Source organism: Phalangium opilio, unplaced genomic scaffold (assembly GCF_054372755.1).
Source record: "Phalangium opilio isolate 3A_F unplaced genomic scaffold, DU_Popi_V2 ptg000344l_1, whole genome shotgun sequence".
Taxonomy (NCBI): Eukaryota; Metazoa; Arthropoda; class Arachnida; order Opiliones; family Phalangiidae; genus Phalangium; species Phalangium opilio.
Genome location: NW_028324227.1, coordinates 2,839,669 through 2,865,745, shown reverse-complemented (window position 1 = coordinate 2,865,745; position 26,077 = coordinate 2,839,669). Strand labels below are relative to the sequence as shown.

Below are 26,077 nucleotides of genomic sequence, written 5' to 3'. Positions count from 1 at the left end.
TACATTGAAAGTATAGAACGCCTTTCGAAGGTAAAATGCTACTAAGGCACTCCCTTTTCTAACCTAAAAATTTCCTCCAATATTTTCAGTTTTAAAATTTACGATTTTTCGAGCATAGCCCGCCTGAACACCACTATTATATTTAAATCTACAAAATAAAAGCATTTTTACGCGCCATTTCAATCACATTTTCAATCAAGTGAAAAGTATGAATATTTCAACTGTGTAGGTTTATTCCTAAGATTTAAAATTTCGTACTACGAAAACCCGAGATCAAATTTCTTTCTTTTCACACTTTAGCTTCTTGCATATAGTAGACGTGTTAGAGGAGACAATAGTTCGTCCACTTGCGTTAGATGGAATAGAGAGAAAGGCAGAGAGAAAAGATACGTGTATGTTTGCCAGTCTTCCAGTCTATTGCTTCTGTGACAGTGGACGTAGTATAATGGTGAGGATAACGCGGTACGAGAAGGTCTAGCATCCGACTCATCTCGACAGCTATTAAGCAATTCACGCTTCAAAGGAAAGACCCTTAAAGTCAAACAATGGGGCGTCTTCGTCCTACGAAAAAAGCGTTTCCCCAAAACTAAAAAAAAAAATATCCAGTCTTAAAACGCCTCGCTGTAAAGAGTAACAACAAGAGAAGGCTTCAGGAAAAACCCTTCGTCGATTTTAAGGCCTAGCCCTTCTTCCTTTAACTAGAAGTATATAATACTTCTCTTCTTAGAGAAGTGTACCACCACAGCTAGAGCGGGGGTAACATTCTTCCCAACATTTTACATTTGGAGTGCACAAGGTTACTAATCCGAATCGCGGCTTGTGGGTTGATTGCTGAGGATTTAGTAGCAAACAGTTATAGAATTCACCCCACGGTGGCATGCCCATCTGAAGTTTAATGAGCTGAGAGCAAACAAAATGAGTACATGATCATGGGAGGAATCATGTAACATAACTAAAGTATTAAGAGGATCCAGAGCGTCATCCTTCTTCAATTATACCCTTCTGCTTCAACTTATTCCTACTTCTATACTATCTCGCTCCTTTTCCCTTCTCTCAGCTTCACCTCTAGCATCCCAAAGATTCTGACAAGTTTAAAAGAATAAGAAGAAGTTACATCATTTTCCATAGACGAAGGAAGGCCCTCCGCCCTTTTCTATCTGCCTACTTTAACGGGGCGGAAGACGCTCTAGACTGCCTGGGCGCTGCTTATACAGGAAACGCGCTCCGTTATTGGGTGGAGGAACTTTGGCTACGCGTAAATAGTGGAATGGGCCCCCTAATCTGGTCTCAAAAATGGCAACGGGCCCAAGCGTAGGAGGAGATTGAAGTAGCGGGGAATATAAAAGAATGCGAAACGAAGGCCGAGCTATATGAAATATATTTATATAAAGAGTATATCTTATACAAAGAGCCGCGCGCTATCTCTTACAGTAACGTAGAGCGGACGTAGCTAGACTCCTACGGGCAAAAATGGACCCCAATCGATAGAATACAAGCAGAAACAGCGTCAAAATCGAATAGCTCGCTGGGCCCGAACGAGCCTTAAAGGTCTAAAAAGGACAAGGTTGAAAACCACCCGGATGCCAGACTCGTGAGGCCTCGGGCTTGGGTTAATGTCTACGTTCAGATTAGTTCGGTACGGGTTACCTGTTCGTTTCGTATATAATGTCAAATTCAATTTTCCATTAACTTTTTATTTAAGAAAGTTTGTTTGATATCGAACTGCATCATGGGTGATATCAATAGCATTTGGTGAAGTTTCATTGGGAGTGGTTTGGTTAAGTTACTCCAGTTACCCTTAGACATACAGTCGTTCTAGCCCAGACCCGTAGCATTTTAACTTTATGGTTGATCCCTTACTTATCAACGTTTTCACTGAATTTGCAGAAGTTTCCTTTAAAATTGTCCATGAACATTAATTTTAACCCTAAAACTAACGATCTCGGCGTAAGAAGAAACTCAGAAATTTAAAATACACAAATGAAAATATTTGTCTTCTTGGACAAGGGCCAATATGATCCTTGATAGTTTATATACATTATATAAGTATTAAATCTTTGTAAAATACTTCTCTAAACACCCTAAGTACTCTAAAACCCCAAATGTACGTACATATCGGCTATACGCTCTAAATTCCTTCTAATTTCAAACCATTCTAAACGAAGAAAACGTTTAGGGGAGAAGCGAGAATAATTAGTCGTTAAAAACCTCGTAAAACCAAAGAAATAATGACCAACAAATGAGTCGGGCAATTAACCCATATGACTCTGAGCCGAAATACTTCGCGACAGTCTGAACAAACACCTTTCCCTTAACCAAAAAAAACCTATCCTTTTTCTAGGGATTTTCCACGTAAAAATATCATCGTTGGAAGAATGTGTGTGTGGAAGACCCATACGATGGGTGAAACAAGAAAAAAAAACCGAATTTTTCTCGCAAAAAAACGAAGGCGGGAGGTAGATAAACTCGCAGCTGTTGCCGATCCGTTTCAGTCTGATCATTAAGACCCAATTTCCCAAAATCCACCACCCTTCTCTCCCTATCTTTCTAGCCATGATAAGGAATATCTATTTCAACACGGCTATATACGATTGAACCTATAAAAAGTCTGGGAAATTAGATAAAAAAGGGCGCATTTTCTAGGTGACTTTACCGATTAAACTACGATTGCCAAGAATGTGTTTCAACGAGGATGCAGTTAGGAGCTAGACCATTTTTGTAACCAAAGAAGCGAAGGAAAAACCCCGGGATTTCTTCTATTTTTATTAGTTTTTCTTGTTCTTTTGGTTTGGTTTGGTTTTTGTCAACTTTTCCAAGATAAATTTCCCCTCTTCGCCGCTCTCGAACCTTCCTTTCCTTTTAGTAGAGGGTGATTTCTGTTCTTTTTTTTTCCCCAGCCGGAGATTCTCCACTCTCCGCGCTCTTTTTAGGAACAAAAATGTTTTAGCCCTTAACGGGAAGAAATGGTTCTCTTCTTGGCTCCGTAATGCGTCGTCTCCTGATCTTTTCTACCGTATAGTAGGTAATGGGCCTTCAAGCGAAATTCTTTGGCCCGGACCTTGGGAGAAATATATATACAGGGCGTAGACGCGAACCAGCAAAAACTGACCATTACATTTTATACATCTTAAACTGTAAAAATTGTTTTTCCTCATTTAAGTTTGTGAGAATTTCGCGTTTGACCTAATTTCTGCGCTGTAGTATATATTACGCGGTGTATTATATTTTTTATGTAAATTACATTTTTCATATATTAATCAAAATGTTTGAAAGAACTGTAAAATCAAAACAACGGAAGGCTAAAATTTGTTTTAGAATATTAAAGGAAAATTTCAATAACAAAATAAAATTAAGGTCATATTTTGAATTTTTAGATAGACTCCACATTTCAATCCTCATTAAATTATAGAGGTGACACGTCGAATTCTTATAGCGTAGTGATGACACTAACAGATATGGCAGGAACTACCATATTCCTTAATATTGAAACCAATAAACATGATTCAAACGTGCACAGCACGAGTTTTCTACACAATGGAGACCCTAACCCCGACATCACCTCCTAATTCGTAAGTGATCGAGTACACATGCTGGACAAGGGTCAAGGTGGAAACTTGTTCTTCTTACGAACACTCTGTATAAGTGTGACGTATATAACCCTTTCCATCCACCCCTACAGCCCTCCCCCTTCTCTATAGAATGAGAACAGCCCGCTTTTCAGCAGCAATATAGAAGAGCACTCATACAGACCGTTATACTAAGACTTATAACATCTTTCCTTCCATTTCTTTCCCATATAAGAAAAAAAAGAAAACCTAAAGATCAAACGGTCTTATTTGACGACATTCGTCATACTTCGAAAGACAGACTGGAACGATTGAAAGAAAACTCTAGACTAGATTGGTTTAGAATCGATGAAAAACTAGGCTACTCTCAGAATGACCGCACATCAGGTTTCCTATTGCCCTATTTCCCCGATTTGTTGGCCTATTCCTTTTCAAACCTTCAAAAGGCGTTAAATACATCTCAAGAAAACTGGAATATTTTTGTCTTTTTTTTTTTCAATAAATCCCGCGCATGTTTCCTTCTGGTCTAGTTCCCGATGTGACATGCTCTTCAAACCTTCGAAAATGTGTTAAGTACATCTTATTCAGATTTCTCTTTATTTAAAGTGAAGGTGGCATACTTTTTTGACCAAGGCTTAAGGCGTAGAGTTTTAGCCTTGTCAGCCAGCCTGGACGCAATGTTTGAATAACCACAACGGTTGATCTTAGAACACTTGTAGTTATGTTATATATTTTGAACCCATTTCTCACCCTCTTATGGAAAATTCTAGTGAAATTTCTTTGGATTTCATGGAACACCAGTGACTCTTTCACTTTAAAACACGTTGAACGAGGACGTATAAGTCGGACGTTACCATCGGAAAATTTCTAGTCGGATTATTTTAGAGATTTTTACATAATCTTTAAAAGAGGCCGCAGCGTGAAAAGCACCCATATTTTATGCAAGAAAAAAAAAACATCCAGGATGCATGAATATTTCGGTCCGTTACGATGTGAGAGCGAGAGAGATGCAAAGAAAAAGAAAAAAAGAAAATAAATCCGAAAAATCTTTTATCCGTGTTTTTTGAGGCATGTCAGAAAACTTTCTTTCCATCGCAAAGCAGAGAGTGAGAGCGAGAAAGAACGGGCGCGCGGGAAAAAGGATGGCGGAATAGACGAATAACAAATGGTCTCCCTCTTTACGTTCCTTGGTGCTCTGTTCATCTCGTTCTTGAGAGTAAGAAATGAAGTACGTGATTTGAAGTAAAAAATATATTAAGATAGGTTTAACGAGAGAACCACACGAGTTCATCGTAAGTAACGAGATATAATATAACCACAATGATAGACTTCTGGTATAGGGAACTAAGGTTAGAGACGCGAGGTGCCTAGAAACATTTCGTCTAAAGAGAAAAATGGCCTGAACCGCCTATTGGACTTGTTATTATGATTCAGAAAAAAAATGTACTTTAGGTTTAAGGATGCGCTAAGGGACTGGCAGGATGCTGGGGTCATAGGATCATCTCAAAAGTAGTAGAGACTACGTTGAAAGAGCTTCTAAAAGAGTCTAGTACAATGCACGCTACAAAAAAGGAGGTTCTTTTCTAATGACTAACATTTAAAGACGCCACGAATTTCTTTCCAATTTCCAACCTGTCGTTTATCGCTTTCCCAGAAAATAAAAGAAAAAAAATAATAAAAATTTACAAACTCCTTACGTCATCTTTTCACTTGTACTCAGCTGTATAGCGGGTGAAACATCTCCACAGGGACTCGTGTAAGGAAAAAACAATATAACTCTATCATCCTTAGCGCAAACTTTCCCTGATAAACGCATTTACAATCCTCCTTAATGAGAAGCGACATTTGTCTCTGCAAAAACTGCCAAGAGAAAGAAACTAGAACTATAGAACTAGGAAATAAACGTCAGTCCACTACCCTAATTCAAGAAGGAAAAAGGATAAAATTACATTTCATCCCGTAAGTCAGTCAGAAGTAAAATCCATTACGGACATTGAATTTTACCCCTACATTACAAACTGACCATAAGAAATGCATCAGATTCTAAGGGGATAAAGGTACGAACTGAGCCAAAAACATCCCGGGGAAGCTTACAAACTTATTGCGAGGATGAAAAAGCAAAAGTCAAAGCTCGGTATAACAAAATAGAAAAAAAATCTATGTTGCTTTAACAAGATTTTCTTCGCAGACCTTGTTTTTAGTTAGATAACCCGCCCTCCTAGTTTCTTTTTAAAACCGAGCGTAGAATCCCGAAGACCCCCCGCAACGAAGGGGGGTTTCTCTAAAACCCAGAATCAGAGAGCCTGGGATCCCGTAACTTGGCAACGCTTTAGAAAGGAGAAGGGGACTTATTTTTGGTCGTGGAGGGAAAGAGAGGAGAGAGCGAGCGAGAGAGAGAGAAGCGCACGTGTAGCGTGGTGGACTATAGTCAAAATCCAGTAGCTCCGAGATCGTGTTCGAGAGAAGAAGAGTCGATTCTCGGGTCTGTCGTCGTCCCCGCCGCCGCCGCGGTTCTACCGCAGCCTTTATACAACTACTTCGGGGGTTAACAAAATCGTCTCCTTAAAGGCGTCCCTCTTCCCCGGGAGGAAGAAGAAATTATTTTCTTCTTCTAAACCCAGGGATCCGAAGAGGTAAACAACCCGACCGAAAATGGCATCAATTTCACCCATTAAGCCCGACGCGCGAGGGCTAAACCCTTAATCAAATTTATTACCAAGTCGGCTATAAAATTAAATTATTTATCCCGGAATAAAACGCTTAACTATCTCTAAAACGAAAATACAGGATGATGTGATCCGCGTTCTAAGACATTTATTTCGAGCCGCGCGTAAAGCTAAGGGAAAAGAATCTCTATAGAGAGGTTTTTGAGAAAAAGAGAGGGAGAAGACATCCTCGCTAAGCCTCGTTCTTTCTTTCACGGAGCTTAAAGCGCAGCCAAGTCAACGATGGATAACGATGGAATCGACACGAGACGTTTGCGTCTCGAATTGTTCACGGAGGAAGCTCTGCTCAGACTACAACATCGTCGAGCCAACGCTTTGAAAGAATACGGGGTGATACCGCAACGAAGGAGTCGACTACCAGAATGGGAAATCTTGGTTTATCCCCCTTACCCCGCGTCCCTTTACGGGAAACCAGTGGTCGAAGTTGATCATTTCACCCTCGATAAGGTAAGTACAAACCAGTACTACTCTCGGCTCGTTCCCGCCAAATTTCCTTTCCCGAACTTATCGGAATTTCTCCTAAAAAGGCTTAAATTCCCCGGGTTTAATGAGGGAGAGAATAATCTCTCTCCGACCATGAAAAAAAAAACGAATCAAGGAGAGTTCGAACTTTCCGACCTCATCCCCTCCCTTTTATAAAAACAAATTTGGGATTGGAAGAGGCTGAGGGAGTGAAAAGGTTTAGAGGTTTTCGTCAAACCTCATTTTTTACTTTATTGGATTCGGGTAGATTTTTTTTAGGTCTCGCCTCCTCCCTAGTTGTCCCTTCAGGATCATTATTATTTCTCACGCTGAGCGTTTTCTACTAAATTGTCCTCTCAACCCCAACGTATATATTTTTCTTCCCCATAAGCACTTACACCTACCCTTTCCTCCTTCAAGTATTACATTATCAACCAACCGAGAAAAAAAAAGTAGAAAAACTTAATACGTCTCAAGATTTATGAGATCCAATCTATTTAAAGAGAAAGTGATACATTAAAGGATTGAATTTCCTTGTGTGAATAAGTATCCCTCTGTTAAGAGAAACATTACGTCACGGGGATCTAACGCCCCTTCATCCGTATGGAACACGAAAATGCTAGCACAGAAATTAAATTATTTGAATATATTTACATCTATCATGAAATAAAATATAAATAACGGATAAGTAAGGGGGAATAATTCAAAAACAAACGCCGCATCAATAACCTAAACAACGTCTCAAAAAACGTCTACTTAAACTTAATTTCGAAAAGTATTTAGAGAATTTTATCTTTGACGATTTCTAAATCTACTTCAAAATTATAAACATCATCAGAAGCTTTGTTAGAATTGACACGGGGGGGCAAAACTCCCTAATGAATGATCCAAATTTAACGTTACGTATCACCAGGTGGGCGTGTAGAGCATCATCACTCGCCAATTTTCTCACAACCATCGTCATTTTGGCCTACTTATTCTAATTAGAGGTTTATGGTAATCCGTATCCATTAAAAACTTCATTTTTCTCTCTTGAAGCGCCTGTCTATTTTAAGAGATTCTTTTAGGCCTATTTTTAGGGTTATGGAAATAATCGATGAACATAACTTATTCCGCTGCAACATCCCTTGAGTAAAAAAAACTTGAAATAAAGCAGGGTATATACCGTACCGTAAAAACCTTCAGAGCGAGTGAGTGAGAGAAGGAAAATAATTTAAGGTACCAAAATTTCCGGGCATGCTAGATAATTTAACCTCGACACACCCTATTAATCGTTAAGTAAACACAACAAGAAAACAAGTAGTGCGTGAATTTTTTCACGTCCTATGCCAACACTCGCGTTAAAAGTGTTCAGTGAGAACTATCTTCGTCTATTCCTGAGACTGGCACCAATGGTAAACCTTTAGATTGTGATAGAACTCACTTGGGGTGAACGACTACCAAGGGCGTAGAACTAGAGCATCAGTTGTCGCGTGAACCGGACACTGGGCAAAAGGCAGTGGACTTTAAACACAACGAACAGGAAAAATTAAGGTACTCTCACGTATCAGATAAAAGGTGGACCACAATGAAAGTCTACTACCCTATTTCAAAGCTGATTTAAAACAGAATTACGCAGCCTTTGGCGCCCGGTCAACTCTAATATTGAAAATTAGTTCAATTCATCTCAGATCCAATATACAAAACTCTGCACGCTATGACCCGGTGGAATTTAAACGCGAATGAAGGTGAAGTTAAGGGTTAGTCGAATAGAAATTTCAGGTTGAAACGTAATTGCCAAAGCGGTTAAGGATTCAACTCACGTGGGGTTTTCGTTTTCGGGGCCGAAAGGGGAAGGGTCCGTGCCTCGCGAACCAAGCCCCGAGAATTAGTCGCCACCTGCGCCATACATGCTATATTTCCACTGGAAACCTAAAGGTCAAGTCTAGTTGGAAACTGCGTAGTAGGTTTGTTTGGTAGGGATCAACGAGGGATTCAAAATATTAAGGAAGACTCCGGTTCAAGTGCACTTTAAAACGAGTATACTATTATTCCTACTGTGTTCAACATTGTGTGGGTGGAATTCTACTTCAATTACAATAACGGTTGACGCTTTCTATTATATTTCACAAACTGCTCTTGAATAAATTACAAGAACTTCAAATTCAGTGGGACGAACAAATATTACAAAATTTAAACATTTTCATAGCTTTAGGACGTACAATGGCATAATTAATCTTTCCTGCCTCTAAGCTCTCAAATTAACGAAAGGTTAAAGAACAGTACGGATAGTTTAAAAAAACAAATAGATCAATACCTATTCCGTCGTAATAGTTTTCAATAATATTTAAAAAGATATTCACTGAACCTAACTTATAATCTTACGTTACTACTTCTGCATAGTTAATCATTGAATTTCTAAATCAAACTCACTGAAGACAGACCAGGTTTACGATAAATAAAACAAACTCGAATAAGATTAAAGTTTAGAGAGACTTGCACTTTATATTAACAGAGAACATCCGAAGTAAGTAGGGCAGAGAGGGAGGTTTGGTAATTGCGCGTTTACGATGATTGGATTCTCTACGACGCGCGAACTAAATCTTAAAGCTACCTTTTTCTTAATGAGAAAGTAGAGATAGGGCTTAGACCACATGCCGGTATCAATAATGAGAAAAGGGCACGACATGGGTTTTTGATAGGTCCATCGCGTTTTCTCAAACTACATAATAATTTCTGTTTTTCTCCAATCCACGTAACACCTCTGGAAAGGATAAACACAGACTATAAAGCGGGGCTTCTTTCAATTAGTTTCAGGGCCACCAGAAACGGCTCCTGCCTTGAATTTTAAAGATAAGAACACGAACGACTTCCTCCCCAAAGTATGTAAAAGTTTTAGGTTGATTAATTTTTAAAGCATAAACTTTAAAGATGCTTTGTGTTGTAAAGCAAGCATGAATAATTCATGTAGAAATATTTATCTTCATCTAGGCTCCTAATAACTCTATCATGGTTATTGATTTATTGGAAAACCCGTTTTAAATTCATACTATTTCGCAAAATAAATTTTCTTCTTTTGATTCGGTATTTAGGGAGATGTTAGAGATTAAATGAAGATTAATAGGCGAGATTTTTTGTTCCTTTAAAAGTCAAATTAAAGTTTAACAAGGTTAATTATACATATTCCCAAAAGCCAGAAGGGCCTAAAATGTATTCTTAAATTAAGCTCGGTGCTTATGAACTTATGAAGGATCGAAGCCCGACCATACCCAGCTCCCACCTCTTTCAACAAAGGATTTAGACACAGAATTCTTATACTCCATTTTTTATAAGAATCAACTAAGCGGTATAAAAAATGTCTTTCCATACTCCTTAATACTGAAAAAGCTCTAGCAAGTAGATATTGAACAATATGTTGTTTTTAACAATGTTATTGCTCTATTCATGGGTAGATATTGAAAAATGTTAGTTTGTTTACCAAACAAACGATATCCAAAGGATATATTTTAAGGCGTGGTTATTATACTAGGATAATAGAAGATTTAATTCTTAAAGTGCATTTCTAGCGAAGAGTTGAAAATATGTGAAAATGCTTGTTAGAGATTACTGGATTGCATGGCTTTAAACGATTGACAAAATCATCAATCTCTTTCTTTAGTCTAAATTCTGTGAAAGTCTTAAAAACACACAGTACCACAACAAGATAATAAATATATAATGCTAATCTTATACCCCTCCTAGTAACAAATTCGGGATTAAGTTTTGGATGAAAGAAACTTTTAGAAACACCTAAGTTTCGTGATGAATTACTTCGATGAAAACACGCGCCAGCTACCAAGCTACCAGAGATTCCTGACACGCGATCAAAAGCGCAAGATTTTCTAAGATTGTTTTAAACAAAAAAAAAAATAAAAGGGAAAGTGAAAAAAAAACTGGGTGTAAATACGAGAATCAAGGGATTAAAAATAATCCAAGCTTCTCTTTTTTTTCCTTCCCCAACATGCGAGTAAGGAACAAGACCTTAATTTAGTATAGATTTTTTTCTTCTTCTTAAGGCCCAAGTCTTAAGAATGAATAAAGAAGGCGGTATAGCGCTTTTATCCCCGATAGAGGAATCAGTCAACGTCGCTTCGCTTTCGCGGGGAATTAAACATAGTGTAAGAGCTCTTTCGGGGATGGAGCTAGGTCATTAGCTGCGGAGGAGAAATAGAAGGATAAGGGGGTGAGGGTTGGATGAATCCTAGACGACGAGGAACCAAGACCTACTCGCGTCTACCATGGAGGAATAATTTGGAGAATCAATTCATTCGACTTCGTAGATCACTGTAGGTTTAGCGACAAAAACGAAAGCTTTTATATTTAAACATTGAATAAATATGGTGACGTATTTACTCGAGAAAGACTGTACCTCTTTGAGAGACTACTTTAAGCACAAATACCTTATGAAAATTCCCTCGTGAAAAATGTATTATTTGTAAATATCTCACGAAAAATAAGTTTGGCATTTTTTTGACTAACATTGACAATAGACCATTTCGATGTAACTAAGGGGGAAAGACACGGGGGTTAAACTTTGCCTTCCATCTCGCTTTTTAGCACCTGCGCTGTAGTCTTCTTATATCATGAGAGTGCACAAAAACAGATGGCAATGTTTCAACCCCTTTGCATGTCCCTATACTGAGGGTCTATAACAGCATCATTTTACGCGACGACTGAGAATTGCAACTCCCAATAATTCCTCCATGAACTTCCTCCTACTCAGCCTAAATCCGGAGTACACTGGCTGCACGGAATACGGTGCTGCAGTATAATCCTACGTAAAATTCTAAAGCTATCTTCATTTTTCGTCAAGCCAGGGGTGAAGACAAAAGGAAAATCGTTCTCGCTTTTCGCTTTAATTAACGTTTCTCATCTAGCGGTTGGACGCCAAAGTAGAATAGACGCTTTATCGCGCCAACGTCCAAATTATTCATCTTATCATAATTTTTACTTTTTCTCCCCAAGTCAACTTTAGTCAGAGAGAGGAAAAGGTGCGTGCATTTTTAGACACGTTTTAAAATACGACTTCGTCGCTGCGGTTTAAATTATACTTAAACCCTTAATCAAATTTTTCATACACACAAACACAAATCCGTAAACAATAAGTCGTATAGTGAAGGAATTTTAACTTTTGCGGTTGACTTAATTTCCTCACCTTAATTAAGAGCCAGGCATGCAAATATAAATTGTAACACTCACTCAAACATTCCTATGGCGTAGAATTTGAAGAATGTCTCCGGTTCAGTGAATAAAACATCTCCATTGTTTAAAATAACGTATAAGAACAACGACCACTAGATTCTCTCACTCTCTCATCCATTGGTGCTTTTATAGCGACCGAGGAATTTTTCCATCTTTCGCCAGCCATTAATCTGAAATTTAAATAGATGGGTTATTTCAAAGTTATAATGGCTTTTCGGATTATGGGATTTTAGGGCGTTATTTAAGCCCATAAATACTTTGGGGCCTGAAAGTTTTCATCTAGCTATTAAAATCTCCAACTATAAATTACAATAAGTCAATTAGAATGGGGGAATTTAAAGATAACTTAATCTAAAATATTTGGATGAATAATATTTTTATCGAAACCTGAACATTCTTAGCTCCCTTTATTTTAATTTAAAGGAATAGCCGTAAAATTCATTCCTTAAACAAATTGACAACGTAAAGCTCTTCGACTAATATTTAACAACCTTTCCACTGTATCGTAAAACATTGTATTATAAATTTATTCATTTACACTCTTGAATATGGAAGCGCTTCCTACCCTTTAAGGGTACATATTTTAAACACTAACGCTAGCAGGATTCTACTTCAAAGATTCGTAAGGTGAATAAAAATAAATTCATGCTTTTAGTCCATTGGGAAAAATCGAATTTCCGTGAGAGAGACTCGCCCTTCTAGCAAATATCAGTTAATTTATAATTCAAACTGGAACAAATTCATCTGAGGCGTCGGTAACTTGTTGTTATTGCACGCAGTTCAATATTTATTTCTCAGGCATTGTCAATAAGTGTTCGATCTCTCCAAAACTAATATTTACAAGAAATTCTTAAATCCATCTCGCATCGCGTGTTGGTAATACACTTTTCTCTTCCTAAACTCGTGTTTTGAAGAGGATGGTGTCACTTCATAGCACACGTGCTTTAGAGTTCTTTTAAAAAGTCATATTTCAATATTGAAGAAAGGCGGGAAAACTTCATAAACTTTTAATATATATGGTAAGGAATACGAATCTAAAATATAGGCCTAGATCCCCTGGGGTATAAAAAAGCTTTAGGAAAATTGCTACGTATAATTCGTATAAAAGTGTAGCGGGCCCTCATCCCCTGAGTTTCCAGTGATAGTGTCAATATTCACTCGAACGCACTGGAGCATAAAATCTGAACGAACTATATATTTATAGGTATATATGTTGTTTTTCTTTTTCAGGCCTTTTGCGTGGTGACCAGACGTTTTTCCAAGTATTATTTATACCGATTTTCCGCCACGAAATCCCTCTTTCTCTTTTCCCCTTGGAGTTCTATTAGAGAAAAAGCCATTCAAATATCAACGCACAGGTATGTCGTTTCTCTATTTTTATCAGACGTCTGTATCTTACAGTTAAACGATATCAAATTCCGAGTCGAAACCTTTGACTCCAAAGGAGATAACGCGTGTTATAATTACTAAAAAACGGATCACTTTAAAGGAGAGAATGAATTACAATCGCGAGAAATATATTTTTTTGCGATTAGATCAAATTTGAAACGAAATGTCAGTTTCAGTTAAGAGAAACAGGGGAAATCTTTTAACTCTTAACATGATAGCCCATTAGTCGAATTTTTGCGCAATGGAAGATGTCTTCTTTCGAAATTGAATGAGAAAGATCAGAAATGATTCAACTTCGAGTAACGAACATCTGATTTCAAATATATAAAAATCTAGTCCCTCGATCCCTTGTGAAGGAGCTGAGCGAGCTCTGGGATTGGAATATATGGCAGAAGAGAAACGTTATTTCTCTTCCTTCCGTTTGCCCTATCGTACAGTTTCCTATAGCTCTCTCTCTCTCCCTCTCTCCCTCTCTCTCCATTCCTTGGATAAATGAACTTAATTTCAGTATATACTTTTTCCTCATCCTCCATCCTCTATCCTCTTATCTCCATCTCTATCCGTATATCCTTGTTCTTCTCTAGATACTTCGACTACCTTGTCATGATAACGATATTAGTGAATTGCGTTTTTCTGGCTCTATCTTCTCCACCGGAAGAAACAGAGTGAGTTCTTCCGATTACTTTACTTTTCGAATACGCCTATATATATACACTGTCTGTTAGAAAAAAGGGTTTAAAGGTACTTTCACAAACGAGCGAGAAATAGTTAAAAGCTGAGAGAGTCGAAGTCAAATGTGCAATCGATTTTCGCTAAGTTCATCTGACACTATGTAATGCTAAACCCTTGTAGTTCGATAATTTACTAGGTGCTAGAGGATGATTTTAAGAGCATCTCCTAATTATTTCCTATTTGAGAGTACCGGCTTAAGGAGAAGCTGTGATTTTTCGCGTCAAGCTCGTTGTAACCAATCACAACACAGGCTCCAAGTTTAAAAAAATGGAACTAGAAAAAACATCGGCTTTCTAACTAATCCTTGCAATTGTGAAGGCACCTTAACACACTAAGAGTAACTGTATCGATTCTCCGATCTTTGGCTCATATATAAACTGCGCGGATATGTTTCTGACACTAGTAAGGCACTCGAGCAAAATGACATCATATTGGAAACAAACAGCCACATTTTATCTCAACCAAATCGAAAACAAACGTTGTTGAAACCTCCTGATTAACATTGACTAATATACTGTTGAAATTGGGCCACATCCCTTGAGGATTGGAGATATCGGGGTATTGGTTGAGGTTTCATTTTGCATTTATCGGATATCTTATTAAGGTCATGCGAGCTGGGTTCAATAACATGTTTTCTAAAAACCTAAGATTAACATAAGATTGATTACCCCTTTCGAATTTAATAACTTATGTCTATGTAGTAATATAAAGAGTAACTGTTATAGCTTACCAAGTGGAAACCCATTAGCGTTAAGCTATTACATTCGATTTTATACATTCCCGTATTCTCTGTTACTTATGGGATACTGTTTCCTGTTGGGTGGCTGCACCGTTGAACAGGAGTGTATAGCGGGTAAAACATTTCTACAGGCGTATAATGTTAATCTATGGGATGTTTTGCCCCTGCTGGAGGGCTTTACCCTGAACCACGATATTGATGACAAACAGTTTTTAAGCCTATTTTAAACTATTTTTGGGAAAATTTAAGATTGATTATAAGAGTTTTAAGGACAGCCAGCATTTTAAGCGTATAGAACAGATATAAGCTACAAGAACGTATGAAACTTTCCATGAGGTCATACTATTCCCACTGGGTTAATACAATGGCGGTGATGAATGAGCGAAAAGGGAATATTGGGGGAAAGGAAAACCCGAGATCTCGGAACTACATTCCAATTCTATATTCGAAGGTTCTTAGGTCTTATATCGACTCTCAATATAACTAAACATAAAAGAAAAAGGAGGATATTAAGCTATTTGTTTTGCCTTTTAAATCTACACTTAATCTTCACTTGGAAAAAGAATAAGCCGTCATTGGAAACTCTGTTTTTAAATTGGTTGGGGAAATAAATCCATTTCAAAATTGTATCCCGTTATATAATCTGGGACACCCCGTCGTTAGGCATCTTCTACCTCTATATATATAAAAGGGTTTTTCGATCTTTTAACCCAAAACCTTTACCTGCCCTGGCACAGATACGTGTTCCTGACCATCTACAGCGTCGAGATGATCATCAAATGTATCGCCAAAGGCTTTATTCTCAATCAATATACTTATTTAAGAAACTTTTGGAATTGGCTCGATTTTATCGTCGTTCTCAGCGGGTAAGATCGACTGTTATTTTTATCGATAAAAATTTTAAACTTTTACCCATCAACAAACCAATTGAGTGGGAGTGTAATTTCTATAGCGGAAAACAGTGGGTGGGGTGGGACCCTTAGAAATTCCATGGTATTTTTTTAATTTTTTCTCTGGTTTGTCCAATCTCTCTCAGACCCAACAATAGTTAATCAAGCCCGGGGCTAGAACTCCCATTTCCGATCTATATGATTTTCATCAAAAGACAAATTGAGCTTTAGAAACTCCCTTTGTTTCTTCATCACTTCCTTCCTCTCTCTCTCTCTCTCTCTCTCAATGGACATCCACATTTTATGCGGTGTTTTTTTCCTTCGGTTTTTCCTTTCAGCTATTTAACGTTATTTGTACCATCCGATGGTTTAGACGTTGGAAGTTTAGCGGGACTTCGAACTTTTCGAGTTTTGCGAGCTTTGAAAACAGTTTCCATTTTACCCGGTATACTATAACCCTCTTTTATTAATTTCTCTCTGAAAAGTTTTTGTACAAGAGGATGCTAACGACATGGGCGGGGTTTGCTTTTCTGTCCCATCTATTTTTCGTTCGTAGGTTTAAAAACTATAGTTAATGCAATGCTTCATTCCATAAAGATGCTAGCCGAAGTAATGGCGCTGACAATTTTTTGTCTCATGGTGTTCGCCCTACTCGCTTTACAGGTTTGAATATTTAGTCGTTCATTACAGAAAGGGACCAAAAACGGTTAAGATACTAAATTGACCCTACAAACTCCATGAAATGTTAAAATTACGTTTAGATGATTTATTCAAAGAGAACTTGGTAGATTTATTCATGGTATTTAATAATTGTTTAGTACTTAAAGTAGATCCAAACAATGTCAATACTCCACTAAGATCACAAGGCAACGGTAACGATGACGTCAATAAAGGGAATATGATAAAGCTCCTCCCAAATCTCAAAATATGATTGCAACGCCATAATTATTTTCTGTGCTACATCTATAGGAAAAAATATTTAACGGGGCGTTTTTGGTCCCTTCTCTCTATTGAATTTAAGAGTATTATCAAGACGGTTTGTGTCAAATTTGTTTTGCGTTTAAACCCATTACTCGAACACCAAACCTCTATACGGTTTATTTCCCTTACGTAATTCACTCGTCTTGATGATAAATACCGTAAGAAAAAACTCAGGCATTCGCTGCTAAGCCTTATTTTTTCTTCTATATATATATTACAGCTTTACATGGGAAATCTCAGACATTCCTGTGTTAGTACAAATCATACAGATAGTGAGAACTTAACTTTATTACTAGAAGACGGAGTACCTCAGTTATGCGGCAACGCCAGCGGTGCTAGGTTTTTAACGTTTATCTCATTTCTCTTTTCCCGCACACCTCCATATTTCCTAAAGACCTAAAACTAAAACTATGAAAAACCGTATTTTACCAGTCCTATAAAAGTCGGCCGGAAATGGATATAAAAATGTGCTCTTTCTCTCTTTTCGCGGGGGAAACTTTATTTATATTTTAAGGTCTTGTCCAGACGGTTTTTCGTGTTATCCCGATGTAGCGCCTAACCCTAATTTTGGATACACCAATTTTGACTCCTACGGTTGGGCCATTTTGAATTGCCTGCAGCTTATCACCCTAGACTATTGGGAAGATATCTATAACAAAGTAAGTGTTCAAACTAAACTGCGCTTAAAAACTTTATTTTCAATCGTACGAAATTAGCATAACTACACTGATCAAAACTACATCAGAACAATTCGAAAAATTAGTTTTTTTAATAAGGGAACTAACTATTTATCGCGTATGGTATTCGTTTAAGTTACCTTGCTCCAAACGCTCTGATGTTGGGAAGAATCGTGTTACAATTAAATTACCCTGCTTTGTGGTACACTTCTCTCTAAGAGAAGTATTATATACTTCTGTTTATATTAATCAGGAAAATTTTAGGTCAAAGAGATGAATTTCAAATTTCCCACAACCAGATAAAACTTTTTAAAATATATTTTTTAAAGAAAGGGCGATTTGATAAGAGAATATTGTAGTTTCTATAGCGAAATATTTCAAATACTGGATACAGAGTTCTTTTATCCTAGAAGAAGCCTCAATATTTTTTATCTTGATCGGTTTGGGGATTGGGGATTGAGGGCTAGACCGAGGTGAACGCGTTTAAATGATGGATGACTTTAATCCAAACATCTCCCTTCATTATTATTATTTTTTTTTTTATTATTCCCACAGATATTAGAAGTTAGCGGTCCAGCCAGCATATTCTACTTCGTATTAGTAATTTTTCTCGGTTCATTTTACATTGTTAATCTAACCTTGGCTGTCGTAGCCATTTGTTACGAGGAAGAAGCGGCAAACGCTATCAGGGTAAGTACATAGAAACTCTATTAGGCTAAACTTTATCTCCTCTCGGATACCGGCCTACTCCCATTTATAGCATAGTCGTAAGAGGAAAAGGGTTAGGAGGTCGATCTGAAGCTCGTAACTTTGAAGTAAATTATTTATTATAAAGGTACATTTAGTTTTGCAATGGTTGCTAACTGGGGAACGGTTGAAAGATATGAATTTCTAGATTAAATGACAGATGGGAATATTTTACGTCAATTAATGTACATCTAGTATTAGTAGTAAACCGAAACTGAGAGTCTGAGATATAAATAAGTTTAGACCACCAATATTATTTTATCGAACCGAATTCGACAAAGACTTGAAGAACAAGTGGACGATTATATTATTCATTACATCTATAGAACAAGTAGGACGAGTGTAGAAAATAAAAAAGCTAAATCTATTCTTTGAACAACATATACCAGGTATCGATAAAAACGCCCTGAACGACATACTGAAAGTAACAATTGGCGTGAAGCTAATGGGGTTCTGTCGCGACAATAACTCGTATCGATAAGAAAAGGGGTAAAGCAAAACCATATCAGCGGGCGATCTGGGTGTAGGGGGGGGGCAGACAATAGTCACTGTTAATCGATGTTGGGCGAAGAATTGATTCCTTCGCTTTCGTTCCTCCAACAAAAAAAAAATTGTAGGAACGTGACAAGGCGGAGAGCATGAAAAAAGCTCCGAGGATGTCCAAGATTTTTACCAAATTGCGCGACCAGCAGTCACCCAGTGTCGAGATGGCCAGGAAAAAGATTCACCGGCGTACTTCTCGACCGCGCCCATACAACAACAGTTTGACAGACAGCGAGGAACCTCCCGATGATTCGGAATCAGAAATCGCCCCCCATCCATACAGGCCTCCATTGGTTCACCACCCGCCACCCATGGGTGCACCCGATTTAGTCATCAGTGCCCAACTGCACCATTTACAGGACGACCCCATGTCCTCGCAGGAGGAGAGCGACGCGGAGTCACAGCCCGTCATGCAAATCAGACGAAGTCGTTCTAGGATGGGGAATTCCTCCGTTGATCATGCCCGAGCCAGGAGTCTCTTGGGGGCGGAATTGGGAGAGAGCTCGGCCAACGAGGTAAATTGCGCATTACAGACTTCGAATACAATTTGAACGTTTAACCTTTAAAGAGCTATCAATCAGTATCAGTTCTATCTAGGCTTAAGGAGCATGTCTTTGCATGACTTATGGTGATGGGCTTTGTGAGCTTAATGCAACGCATATTGAGTGACTGTTATACTCTGAACTGAATTGAGACGCGTGCCCTTGTTAAATGGTACTTGGATCTTGATTGTACTTAACAGATCACGGAGGATATGCCTCAGATTCGTGGATGCTGGGAGAACAGGAGGGACTCAAAGGACGAAGAGGACCCCTCAAATAGAAAAACTGCCAGCAAGTGTATTCCGTCATTTCTTTATACCGTACGAGTGATCTTTGCGAGCTAAACCCCGTTACGGGGCAGCATACAATAATTAATTTTCTTTGCCTCGTTCGACTCGTCTCAGAGCTATCGACCCGGTTCCGCGCCTGCCAACATGCCGGCCGAAATATCTGCTCTTGGACTCGTAAACTCTTGATAGTCATCGTCACGGATCCACTCTTCGATTTGCTAATCACCACCTGCATTCTGGTTAACACGGCATTTCTAGCCGCCGAGCACCATGGCATGACCAAAGAGATGCAATCGGTTCTCGTCCACGGGAATTTGGTAAGTTTTTCGGAGCTCAGTCCGCCTTCACTTAGGGTTATTAATCAAACTAATCGCGTTAAAACGATTATTGCTCGTGGTTCGCAAGGTGTTCACTATCATATTCAGCTTAGAGGCGATAATGAAATTGCTAGCCCTCAGGCGAGAATACTTTGAGAGCAAATGGAACATCTTCGATTTAGCCGTGGTAGTCGTCAGTTTGATGGATTTGGGTCTGGAGCAAGTCAGCGGTTTATCCGTTTTAAGAACCTTCAGACTGGTGCGTTTAAACGATAAGGGACATTAATTAATAGCTAATATCAGACGAAAGACAAGCCTGAACGATCCCGTTTAATTTCTCCCTCGACGGGATACCTATCCTCCCTTCCCTCCCTCTCTCTTCTCTTCTATCTTGCATCAACGCAGCTTCGAGTTTTGAAACTTGCTCAAGCGTGGCCCACGATGAGGATGCTTCTCGGGATTATCGCTACCACATTGGGGGCCGTGGGTAATATGACGCTAGTGCTTTCCGTCATCGTCTATATTTTCGCCGTATTGGGAATGCAACTCTTTGCCGCTACCTATACCGAAGAGAATTTCGCTCCCGATCCAGTTCCCAGGCAAGTTTATCTTTTGGCCTAAAACCACTAACAGATAGGGAATTAACCCTATAGTTAACGGTGCGAAAACGGATCAATAAGTCTTTAAGGATGCGAAAAAAAACTTCAGGCTGCACACGCTTCTCTCCTCCTTAACATCTCGCGTTTATTAAAAAAGTCTACTTTTTTCTTTTTTAATGGTAGGTGGAACTTTAGCGATTTCTGGCACTCGTTACTCGTGGTCTTCAGGGTGTTGTGCGGCGAATGGGTCCAACCATTGTGGGAATGTCTCCAAGCCGCTCCCGACAAGAAACATCTTTGCTTCGTGGTATTCCTCTCAGCATTAACGGTGGGAAATTTTCTGGTTCTCAACCTTTTTCTCGCTATGCTCCTCAACTCTTTCAACTCCAGAGAACTCACTGAACGCGAGGTAAGTCCCTCGAGAGAAATATTCTTTTATAACCCCGAAATCATCAGGCTCAAAAGTGGGTCTTCCCCTACCCCCTCAGTCTTGCCTTAAGGCTCAGTTCCATTCTTTAAGAAAAAGCCTTCCTTCCGCTCAATAATAACAACCGTAAAAAATATAAAATACATGTCTTGAAAAACTAAGGCGAAGAGTATATAGAAAAATTTAGAAACTCTTTTACGACCATAACTCTTTTCTTCAATTTTTATTTTTACTTTTTACTGAAAATGAATTCCAGAAAGTTTATATTTACTGATGCTCACTGGGTGGTTGGTTGGTTTATAGTTTAGTTCTGCCGTGATTATGTAGCGGAACCTCCTTTTAATTCACACTCACACACACACACACACACACAGATCAATACTTTCAGGCTTCATATAGCTCTCTTATTTTTTGGAAATTCCTATGAACAATTAAATGTTTTATGAGCCACGAAAGTTTCATAACGCCTTGCACATCCTGTTTCTATCTTCTTTTTTTTGCGTTGGAAACTGGGACTATAGGAAAACTCCAAAGACTCCAAGGTGATGGCGGGGTTTCGGAAACTGAGACACGTACTAAGCCGTCGTCAGACTAGCGTAGATAATCAAGAGCCCGAAGAGGAAGCCATAAAAGAAATACGGGGACCACCACCGAAACAGCCGAAAATTGCTTGGGAGATTGTGAAAGGTAAGGGGAGAACAGTGTACCGAAGGCAAACGGGGCTAGCCAAATAGACAAATAGAGGCTATTAGGTTCTTTCGTGCAACCTAAGAAATTACGTAGAAATAAAACGGTCAGGAGGGCGACGATTCCGGAACCATAACCGTTCCTTCTTTTTCTTTACGGTCGCGAGATCTTTAATGACGAAATAAACATAGCGATACTAAGGAACATTATTTTCCCTCTTCTTTTTTCCTTTTTTCCCAACTCTATCTTCGGCGGCGCCTCTTGGGAAACATCGGTAGCCGGTCATTCGGTAATTGAGTTGGCTACTTTAGGGTACGAACCGGCTAATATCAGCGACGACGATGGACACCCGGAAGGAACGCCAGAAAGAAATCGGGTAAGCGCCTAACACGCTCGCCACTTCCGTCGTTTGACGAATGTCCTTCGCTATATCTCTCAATAATGTCTAATGAATGTATGTTTAACCTCGCCATCGATTCAAGGACTCTATGGAAAGAAGACGTACCGAGCCCGACGATTGTTTCCCGGCACTGTGTTATACCAAGTAAGATTATAGCTCTCCATTTCTCTTCCATTCCCATCACCAACAAGAATTTGTTCAATTATAGCATTATACCATGAATATTGTCATAGCTTTAGAGAATGGGCGGGCGTTTTTAACAGAAGTCAGAATGTTTTGTTGGAAATATATAAAATAATCAATATTTCAAATTGAAAACATTTTCTGATCTATAATATTATAAAAGGAACGAGAACTAAATTTATCTTTAGAGATTGGTACTTGTTAGGCCAGAGTGTGTGGCAATAAAAAGGGCTATAAAACTCTATTTGATGAATCCATCAGGTAGCCGTCCAATATAATTTTACACCTCTATGCAGTCATCTACACAGAGGTCAAACGCGCAGGCGCCTTTAATATGCTAAATTTCTACATGATTTCAATTTAAATTGATTTTAAAATTAAAAAAAAAATTCAATAAAAAATTCAATAGAAAATGATTTAAAATTCTTGGGGTAAATTGGGTAATTCTTGGAAGGAATTTAAATTCGAGTATCGTTGCAGATTTCCCTTTCTGGTGGATCCACCGGATTGGTTTAAACAAATTCGACTTATAGCGTTCAGAATAACGGAACACAGAGTCTTTGAATGGGTCGTATTGATCCTCATTTTCGCCAGCAGCATTCTATTGGTATATATTACACGACATTCTCATCTTTAATTAATGCCATACATTACGCTAAATCGTTGTCATTCTCTTTGTCCGAACAGTGCTTCGAAGATGTCTATTTACCCGAGAAGCCTCAATGGCAACGTGTTTTAAATGCTTTAAACCTGATCTTCACCGCTTGCTTCGTGTTGGAAATGCTTTTAAAGTGGTTCGGTCACGGACTATTCACTTATTTTTCTAGCTTTTGGACGGTTATGGATTTCGTCATTGTAAATGTAAGTTTGCCTTTAATTTTCCTCGAAGCACCGCGATGTTACTAATACCGTTTCCACGGTAGATTTCCGTTTTAAGCATCGCTTTGGAAAGCGCGGGGAGTGGTCTGTACGCTCTGAGAGCCATTCGAACTCTTCGAGCCCTACGACCGCTTCGCGCGGTTTCGCGCTGGCAGGGAATGAGGGTAAGTACTTGTACTTGTACTTGTACGCGTACGTTTTCAAAGGTTGAATTCGAGAGAGTTTCTATTGATTTATAGATAGTGGTGAATGCGTTGGTTTCGGCGATTCCCGCAATCTTCAACGTCTTGCTGGTGTGCATTCTATTCTGGCTGATATTCAGCATTATGGGTGTACAATTCTTCGGCGGCCGCTTTTACAAGTGCGTCGACGATGTAGGCGAACGCCTTCCCCTGGAAGTCGTATATAACCGCTCTCAATGCTTGCTCCTGAACCTCACGTGGCAAAATTCGATGATTAACTTCGATAACGTAGGCAACGCGTATTTGGCATTGTTTCAAGTAGTAAGTACAATCCTCTCTTAGGTAGTATATTCAGACTAAAATCGATTCCTCTTATTGCAGGCTACCTTCGAAGGTTGGTTAGAAATCATGTCAGACGCGACTGATAGCCGAGAAGTAGACGAGCAACCCGCTCGTGAAGCTAACATGCTTGCCGCTGTCTATTTTGTCGTTTTCATTATTTGTGGTTCCTTTTTCACTCTAAACCTTTTCATCGGCGTAATCATCGATAATTTCAACATGTTGAAAAAGAAGGTCAGTTCTTAGTACCCCTCTAGATCAACCATTTACATTATACAACTAACGACCACGTTGGCATTTTCAGTATGAAGGTGGAATACTCGAGATGTTTCTAACAGAAAGCCAGAAAACATACTACACCGCTATGCAGAAACTGGGCCGTAAGAAACCTCAACGAATTATTTCCAGGCCTAAAAACCCCCTTCAAGCACTTTTTTACGACGTGGCCATCAGCCGAAAGTAAGATTAAACAAGTCTTATTTCTTCGTGACAACTGAAGAAATGATTTTTTTTGTAGATTTGAGATCTTGGTTTTCATCCTCATCCTCCTTAACATGTTGGCCATGTCCTGCGAGCATTACAAGCAGCCCGAATTGCTTAATAGCGTTCTTGCTGGCTTAAACATCGCTTTCACCGCTTGTTTTTGCTTGGAAGCGGCCATTAAGATAATTGGTCTCCGACAACACTACTTCAAAGTTCCCTGGAACGTCTTCGACTTAACCGTGGTCTGCACTTCTATCATAGGTATAGTCTCTTTGTCGTCTGACATTCAGATCATGATTGTTCTTGAAATACGGGTATTACTTCCTTTTCGACAGGAATTATCTTTGAAGAGGTATTACAGACGTTCGTCATCAGCCCGACTCTTCTGCGTGTGATTCGTTTGGTACGAATTGGTCGCGTCCTCCGCTTAGTCAAAGCGGCCAAAGGAATTCGGAAGCTGCTGTTCGCTCTGATAATTTCCCTTCCGGCGCTTTTCAACATCGGCGCCTTGCTGTTCTTGGTCATGTTCATCTACGCCATCATCGGCATGTCTTTCTTCGGCCACGTCAAACACACCGGAGCCCTGACCGAGACTGTGAACTTCGAGACATTCGCCCACAGCATGCTTCTACTATTTCGTCTGTGCACATCAGCTGGTTGGAACGACATCCTGGAACCCCTACTGGTCCAACCACCCGACTGCGATATACACTACAAAGGTCTTCCCAATGGAGACTGCGGACAGCCAGTTAACGCCATCTTCTACTTGGTGACGTATATCATCATCAACTACATGGTCATCATCAATATGTACATCGCCATCATACTAGAGAATCTCAATCAAGCCAGCCAAGAGGAAGAAATGGGAATTACGGAGGACGACATCGAAAACTTTTACAACTATTGGGCTCGATACGACCCGCACGCTACGCAATTCATCCATTTCGGACAGCTGTCGGACTTTGTGTCCGGATTAGATCCTCCTTTGGTCATCCCGAAGCCGAACACCTTGGCGCTCGTGGCCATGAATCTACCCATCTGTCACGGTGACAATATACACTGCTTAGACGTTCTGCATGGACTGACCAGAATGTTCCTCGGAGACGTCGAAGACACCGAGGAATTTCGGAAGCTGAGAGACCAGATGGACCAACGCTTCCTTAAAAGCTTCCCCAGTCGGAACCAAGTCGAGGTTATCTCCTCGACCTATGACTGGAAACGGAGAGAAAGGGCCGCCACCGTAATACAAAAAGCTTTCAGACGAGTACGGCTTGCCAAGAAAAGAGACGCCTCGAAATCTCCGAGCTGAAAATCCAATTTATAGTCGACGATTCCTCTCGACGTTAATTAGCCAAAAATTGAACCCCCGAGTCTTACATCATCGAATCGACTTTTTCCGCGAGTATTTCGAATCCTTTTCCAACCGTATTACGCGTTACAGGTACTAACAAAGTAACATTAGTCGACCAACCACAACCGTTTAACGCCCAGGGCGAGATTATCTAAAAAACCCCTTTAAACAAAAGAAATTCGGCGCAATAATGAATTCTAATATACTACCTAATTCTTAATCAAAGTTGATTCGAAATCTTCTCTTCCAATGTTTAGACGATATTACTAAATACATAAATGAATTTATCGAGGTTGCTAGATTATATGATTACTATAAAAAAATAGACAATTGTGTCTGAAATTGTATGTCCAAGTCTTTTAACTCGTTAAAATATTTCCCATTATATTCGAGGTTTTCCAAATAAATTACTTCTTTCTATTTTAAAACCAGTCTCCAAATCATTTCAAAACACATTAAAAACTAAATAGTAACATTTTTTTAGCCAATGATAATGACTATAGTCTTTGAGCACCTTGAACTGCACCAAAATTAACCCGATTTTTTGGGGCGCTCAAAAGCAGGGAGCTATTTCCGAACTTATTAAAGAGGGGAAAAAGAAGCCTATACCCCTAAACAAGGAGCCATTTTGAGGGGGGATACACTGAGGTAAGAAATAAAATGGTATGCCGTTACCATTAAATTGCCCTTTGGAAAACCGGTACCATATGACCAAGAAACGTAAAC

At 39.1% G+C, this 26,077-nt stretch overlaps 1 protein-coding gene across 2 annotated transcripts; it reads left to right on the top strand.

Moving 5' to 3' along the window:
• The first annotated feature begins 5,939 nt into the window (after positions 1–5,939).
• LOC149610088 (sodium channel protein 1 brain-like) lies at positions 5,940–25,782 on the top strand. 2 transcript variants are annotated; one of them, XM_089859783.1, is made up of 26 exons: positions 5,940–6,739; positions 13,205–13,332; positions 13,948–14,028; positions 15,572–15,700; positions 16,063–16,169; positions 16,281–16,387; positions 16,926–17,044; positions 17,220–17,364; positions 17,938–18,072; positions 18,747–19,187; positions 19,415–19,505; positions 19,619–19,821; positions 19,910–20,080; positions 20,227–20,420; positions 20,604–20,829; positions 21,369–21,534; positions 21,813–21,910; positions 22,017–22,078; positions 22,598–22,724; positions 22,805–22,978; positions 23,041–23,160; positions 23,236–23,499; positions 23,560–23,751; positions 23,822–23,976; positions 24,035–24,261; positions 24,336–25,782. In XM_089859783.1, the coding sequence occupies exons 1-26, from the start codon at positions 6,515–6,517 to the stop codon at positions 25,307–25,309; spliced, it is 5,061 nt and encodes a 1,686-aa protein (XP_089715909.1). In that variant the 5' UTR covers positions 5,940–6,514; the 3' UTR covers positions 25,310–25,782. The 2 variants fall into 2 exon arrangements, with proteins under 2 accessions (XP_089715909.1, XP_089715910.1); XM_089859784.1 differs by lacking the exon at positions 13,948–14,028.
• The last annotated feature ends 295 nt before the right edge of the window (positions 25,783–26,077 follow it).